The sequence below is a fragment of the Lycium ferocissimum genome, chromosome 12 (genome assembly GCF_029784015.1).
Source record: "Lycium ferocissimum isolate CSIRO_LF1 chromosome 12, AGI_CSIRO_Lferr_CH_V1, whole genome shotgun sequence".
NCBI lineage: Eukaryota > Viridiplantae > Streptophyta > Magnoliopsida > Solanales > Solanaceae > Lycium > Lycium ferocissimum.
The window spans coordinates 35,780,739-35,787,713 of NC_081353.1; the positions used below are offsets into that span (position 1 = coordinate 35,780,739).

At 35.1% G+C, this 6,975-nt stretch overlaps 1 protein-coding gene across 6 annotated transcripts; it reads right to left on the reverse strand.

The window, feature by feature from the left end:
- Positions 1 to 1,923: 1,923 nt before the first annotated feature.
- On the reverse strand, positions 1,924 to 5,175 carry LOC132039573 (putative disease resistance RPP13-like protein 1). 6 transcript variants are annotated; one of them, XM_059430060.1, is made up of 5 exons: positions 5,075 to 5,175; positions 4,310 to 4,394; positions 2,729 to 4,176; positions 2,388 to 2,537; positions 1,924 to 2,136 (listed from the first exon to the last, which is right to left on the reverse strand). In XM_059430060.1, exons 3-4 carry the CDS (start codon positions 4,113 to 4,115, stop codon positions 2,437 to 2,439), a joined length of 1,488 nt encoding a protein of 495 aa, XP_059286043.1. In that variant the 5' UTR covers positions 4,116 to 4,176; positions 4,310 to 4,394; positions 5,075 to 5,175; the 3' UTR covers positions 1,924 to 2,136; positions 2,388 to 2,436. The 6 variants fall into 6 exon arrangements, with proteins under 6 accessions (XP_059286043.1, XP_059286038.1, XP_059286042.1 ...); XM_059430055.1 differs by adding an exon at positions 4,779 to 4,920 and having other exon boundaries at positions 2,729 to 4,394; XM_059430059.1 differs by having other exon boundaries at positions 2,729 to 4,394.
- Between the last annotated feature and the right edge of the window lie 1,800 nt (positions 5,176 to 6,975).

Sequence of the window (6,975 nt, forward strand, 5' to 3'; positions counted from 1 at the left end):
GGAAAGAATTTGTGAAAGAAAGATCTGTTATTTTACAACCTTGATTTTTAAAATTTCCCCCTATTTTATTTCCTAGGTTACTAGTTGACGGGTTAATTATACTTTATGATATTCTTCGAACTACTCACAAGCCTATGATGCTGCTATAATGCCTATATCTCTATGGTCATCGTGAGGTAACAAGAACGCATTTATTTCTCCGTATTCAACTAAGTAGGGCTAAAGGGTATATCTCTATCATCGAAGAGCAAAACGATTAAATCGAACAACCTATTTATTAACTATTACATACGTGAATTCCCTTTCTCAAGTCCAATTCGTTCATTAGGGCAAGGTCTAACTATTGGCCAGATAATCAAACAATTAAGATCAAGAATAAAATAAGCAACCCAAAAATATGAAAAATCAATAGATAATAATTGTCATCAAATCAACTTTCAAGTCTTTCGCCACAACCCTAGAATTAAGAAGTTTAGCTACTCATGATTCGATCATAGGCATAAAAGAATTCATTAATGTCCAGTTGAAAAAGATGAAAAATAAAATAAACCTAGAGAGAGAAAATAGAACGGTGGCTTACAAGTCTTTGAATAATCCAAAGACACGATAATAATAAAACGTTCATATATAGTCTAGGGTAAAAACAAAAAATAAGTAAACCTAATCCTAGTCGAACCGGGAAAGCTGCGCAGAACCCCACTTTCCTTTCGCGATGCGGATGAAAAGCCCAATGTTTTGAGGCTTCCCGCTTTCCTTTCCGCGATGCGGAAGGATACCGCTTCGGTTCCGCTTCTTCCGCTATGCGATGAAATGCGAGACCTTCACTATTTTTTTCCTTTTAGTTCATCACTTGGGTCTTCAACTCGTCACCTCTGTAATCGTCATATGCTCCAAAATCAATCACTTTAAGCACGCTTTTCCATCGTTTGTCATCTTCGTACCTATACACATGAAATATGACGACATAAGTTCAAATACGACGGTTGCATCATGAATTAAGCGATAAAAGTCATAAGAGTAGGATGTAAAATGACACAAAACATAGATATTTGTGCCAAATATCAACATCCTATTTGGATTCTAGCTAGCTTTTACTATCCAAGATGATAATTTAGGTTTCGTGTTTTCCATTTATTTCATGAATTGCATTTAGTTTCTCTTTAATAAGATTTACTTCGTATACACAAGATATACACAAGAGAAAAGCAATTGCACTATGTTCATTAGATTTAAGTTCAATGCATTGATAACGTACAAACTATTTATACAATCAAATCAATTATTCCCCTCCATTCAATTTATGTGATAGAATTTGACTAGACACAAAGATAAAAAATAAGGAATATTTTAAAAAACTTTAGCCTAAAACAAAACGTAGATATCTGTGTGGACATAAACACTGTAATTTTACATGACAACAATGGACTGTACCTTAAACTATTTGAGATGCCTATATATAACCATGAACTCTGCATACTACAAACTGACTTCAGGTAAAACAAAGCTAGCAACATATCTTCAAATGACCGTCCTCTGTTCCAACCATAAAAAGCCGCCAGAAATGAAGAATATTTATACTTGATAAAACAGACGAGTGAATCAAATCACCCATATAGAGATTTTAAGGCGTAACACAATGCATAAGAGTCCAATAACTAGTAGTAATTCTTAGCTTTTGCATTTTCTAATAGGAGGATTACAGAAAATAAGCCACCACACATTTCATCTGCACTATAACTAAGTATTTTGCACCACACGCGGACTAAGATTAATAGTGGCAGCAGAGAGAGTAATCTATATCAGAAGGAATTAACATGCCATTCACCATGCAACTAGTGCTCTCCATAACCAATGTACACAAAGGAGCCTAAGAAACAAGTCCAGCAATTCACACAAGTTTTTGCAATACCAAAAGATCCAACATCATACCAAAAAAATAATTCAAGATCCAACGTCATACCAAAATAATAATCCAAGATCAAAGAGGTCAGGTAATATCCATAAAAGCAAAATTCGCAAATAATGTTTGACCATTCAAGAGGTGGAACACACAAGTTTTTAATTTTAAAAAACATCAACCTAATCCTCCTAAGTCGGTGTCTTCACTTCTTTTGTCCCCTTGTTCAACTTCACCACCTACAAATGATAATGAAAAATGATTTAGCAAAGTTTTCATAAAAGAATTTAATCTCTACAATGCATATATACTAATGTCAAACCTAAAGAACCATTTGATTCAACTGGTCATTTCAAAGAGCTAGAAAAACAATAGTATGAAGCAAATGGCTACTGAAGCATTTCAAGATTTTTTGTGCAAGCAATTATACCAAAGAAATTAAAGTGACAACAAAAAAAGAGACATGAAAGGAGAGAGCTTCTATTTTTACCAGTTATTGCAGTTGTTCAAGTAAATGATTCTCAAACTGAGCTTATATCTCAAGAAGACAGAAGACAACAATGCCAAGAATGGTAAGGAGAGATTGGATAGTTACTACAAGAGCAGCTACAGAGACTATTTTGGCTTTGTAGAAGGTAACCTGAAGCAAAAGAAAGAGGAACTCATTGAATCAGAGCAAGGCATTCTTAATTGGCTTGAAAAAAACAAATGAATTCGTAGTAAATGCCTCTTAACCATTTTAGTGATCTTGACCCATATTTGGCTTTGAAGACATCTCCACATTATCGATGACGATTGAATGTATGTGTTCAATCTTAGACCAATCCTCACCTTGAGTTTTTAGGAAACGGTTCTTTACTAGTGGGCAATTTGCTATATAAAGAGATTCCAGCTTTGATGAAAGCTTTACCTCAGGAAATGACTGAAGCTCATCACAATCAGAAATTTCCAAAACTTTGAGACTGTTGGGAAATGAAAGCATAGGAACTGCGATAAGTTTAGGGCAGCATAATACTGATAACCGAAGGAGACATGGAAAATCTCCATTCTCCACGCCTGTCCATTTTTCAAGTTCTGGCATTCCATTAATTGTTAATTTTTCAAGCTTTGGAAATGCAGCTCCTATTTGACTCCCTTCATATCTGCAAAAGTGATGATCAATGGATCTTACCCCATACATGTAAAAAAGGAAAAGATACTTAAGTGATGGTAGACCTCCAAGCGATGGCAAGTAGCTACTACTTTTACACTCAAAGAGAGTAATGCTGACAATGTTGGAAAAATATGAATTACTCATCCATGTAGGAAATCTAGAGCCCTCGTAGAAGGATATTTGCAATTCTTCGAGGCTAGAATGAGGCTGAAGACATTCAAATATCTCGTCAAGTAAAGCCAAATCATCTTGACGACGTTGCCACTGCAATTCTAACTTATTGATATGTTTCTTGTTACTCATATCAACTTCTCTAGCCTGTTCAACACTTGAAATATTCTCAAGTCTTGAAATGCAAAATGAACCACAAACATCAGTGAGATGCTTCAACTCTCTCGCATCATAGCCTTTTCCCTTGCCAAGAATGAAGCCTTTTAGCGTTTGAAGGCTGGTCAGATTACCCATTCCAACAGGCATTCTAGTTAATTGGCCAAGAATGTCAAGATCCAAATGGCGCAAATTAATCAACTTGCTGGTACAATCTGGTAAACTATAAAAATTTAAACACCTCTCCAACTTCAATGTCTGTAAATGGCAAAGACTGCCGATAGATTCAGGAAGGTAACTGATTTGTGTCTCAGAGACATCAAGATAATGCAAAGATGACAAATAACAAATATAGCCAGGCAACTCAGATATTTCAGTTGCATGCAAATCCAAAGTTCTCAAGTGTTGTAGCTTAAGGAAAAGATCATAAGGTACCCGCTTGATTGAATCACCATTCTGACAAAACAATATAAGAGTGCGCAATCGTCTGAAACTTTTCAGAGTTTTAAAAGTGGCTTCATCAAAGTTTTTAGAGAGTAACAACAAATGTTGGACCTCTCTATCAGTACTACTCAATTCAGCTTCCTGTACCCACAAGTATGAACTTGTGGGCACAATAATATTATCAACCTTGTACTTCATCCTTCTTGTGACGCCCATGCCTATGTCAAATCTAGATTGCACAATGAATTTCTTCTTAAACATGTCCTCAAAATGTTCATTCGCCACAGCCTCCATTTTCCGCCCCAACTTGGGATCAAAAAAACCTTGTGCAACCCATAACCGGATCAGTGTATCCCTGTGAAATTCATTATTAGGAGGAAAGAGAGAGCAAAAACATATTAAACAATAAGGAAGCTCCTCCAATTTTGGATGTTGGGATATGAGGGCCACTTCAGAAGTGTTGTCCAATGCCTTGTAACAATGTTTACCCGTCCGTTTCAACTCCTTAAAATATGTTGTCATTACTCTAGTTGCTATAACAAGTATGGATACTCTTCGAAATATTCTATTAATCTGCACAAATTTATGTCATACTCGTATTAGTAAAGGTAAAAATAATAAGACTATTACCAGCAACAACAATGATGATAATTGGTGACAAAAGAGCATAATACATATTGTGGAACCTATGTTTACTCACGGGTGCGTGTCGGATTCTAATTTTGAAGGATACATGTTGCGGAACTAAGGGAGAGAAAAACAGCGTAAAATATCACAAAGCACCAACTTGTCAAGTAGTTTCAGTTAATTGTGACAGCTTTTCTCTTTCTATCCCAACTAAACAATATCCCAAAAACGAAAAATTGGGTTTAATGAGAAAAAGAATATTTGGAAGAATACAACTTTTCACATAATCCATATGTAGGAAAAAAGAAACAAAAAATAGAAAGCAAGAACCTTCATTGTTTGTTGCTGGATTTGCAGCAGAACAGGAAGGGGTTGCTGATAACTATGCCCTTCGTCGGATGTTGAAGAATCATCAACACTCTTTCTAGCCCTTCATCTTTGATCTAATCTACGGGGACATCTGTAATATAATCTGCATGTATGCCCCCACAGCAAAAGAGAGTAGAAAAATATTATAAACCTAGGAACATGTCCCACTATCTTCTAATTATTTAAAGAGACTTCAAATATTTTGATCCTCCCCTACCTAGTTTGTAATGATGATACATCACAAAATTGGTACGTACCTTGGATAGTTAGATCTTAGTATGCCTTTACAAACATAGGCAAGGGCCGGATTGTTCATCTGAATGGCTTCATCACTGTGCAAAATGGGAATAAACATTTTTTTTTTTTAAAAAAAAGGAAAAAAAAGAAAACCGAAGGGCCTCATTGATTTTTCATCTGAATGGCTTCATCACTATGCAAAATGGGAATAAAGTGTTTAGTATAAGCAAAAGAAAATGAAAGTTAATTTTTTTTTTTTTTAAAAAAAAGAAACAACCGATAGATTGGGAATCCTCATAAAATCGACTTTAGAAATAAATTAGAAATAGCGAAACTTTTGTCCCCGAAAAAAAAACGAACTAGAGGATAAAAGCTATTTTTTAATTTTTTTAAATTTTTATTGTTTTTTATAAGTCTGCATACATACATAAAACTATGTGAGTTTGGTAGGGACAGAAAACACAAGGTTTTTCCTTAGTTTTTTCCTATAACCGACTAACATCGTCTGGTTTTGTCCCGAGTTATGTAGAGTTCTTTCTGAAACAATTGATGAATATTTTGTCGAGACTAAACCGTTAACTTTTTGGCGAACTTAAAGCAAAATTAAGATTTACTATTTTTAACCAACCCTCTAAGGGACCGTTTTTGTTTTCAAAATAACTAACCTATATCATAGTTAAGGGACCATTTTTGTCCTTTTCTCCCTCATTCGATGATCTGTTGCTTTTGTCCCCGAACTAGAGGAAGCGTATGTCTGCATACATACATAAAACTATGTGAGTTTGGTAGGGACAGAAAACAAATAATAACGCAAAATTGTTTAGTTTTCCTCTTTCAATAACTAATATCCAACACATTACTGATTGACAAATAATATAATACTAATAATTCTATTGAAAGGAAAAAACCCTTTACCTGATCAGTCCCAATTTCATCGTGTACTCTTCCATTCTTTTCTTTTACCTTAGAAAATCATATAGACGAGATAGATAGAGGAGAAGAAGATTAGGATTAGGTCCTAGTATAGAGGTTAATAAAAAAGAATTGCTCCCCTTTATAAGTCCAACTTCTATCAACATACATTTCCCACCTCATACTTCTTTTAATTCCAAAATGCTCTATTGTATTATTTCTTTACATAAATTATTATGATTAAAAAGAATCAGGACATCATTCAGGCCAAGAGGGTTAATCCAAAGAGAACTGCAATCTCCAAATCCAAATGATGTTAAAATCTCTAATTTGAAATATTAGGTCTGTTAACACACAACAGGCTTTTGAGAGACTTATTTTGCTTCAAAGGCAATATGAGTGGTGCATGGTAGCTTTAATGGAACCTTTTCAAAATTGTAGACACCTTCGGAAGTACAAAAGAAGGTTGGGAATGGGATCAGCCATAGCAAATCATAATGGAAAAATATGGGCTTTCCTTGATGAAGCAGTACAATGGGAGATCCTAATGAACTCTGACCAGCACTAAACTTTGAAGTTAACCCATCCAGAGGTTGGAAAAGAGATGGTTGCCACCTTAGTCTATGCCAAATGAAAGGAGAAAGACAAGATTTATGGGAAGATTTGTATCAGTTAGCAGGGTCCGTGGACATATCATGGATGGTGGGAGGCGATTTTAATGTCATTCTATCAGAAGAGAAAAAATTGGGGGTTTTGCCAGTTACTCTAAATGAATGTGAGGACTTTGCTTTTTGTACAAACTCTTGGGAGCTCTTTGACCTGGGATACAAAGGAATTCCATTTACATGGTGGAATGGAAGGGCAACTGAGGATTGCATTTTTAAAAGGCTGGACAGAATTCTAGCTACCCCTTTATTTTAAGAATTGTTTCCTCAATTTGAAGTTGAGCATCTTACAAAAACAGGATCAGATCATGCCCCTATGATACTATCTTGTGGAGAGGAAGTAA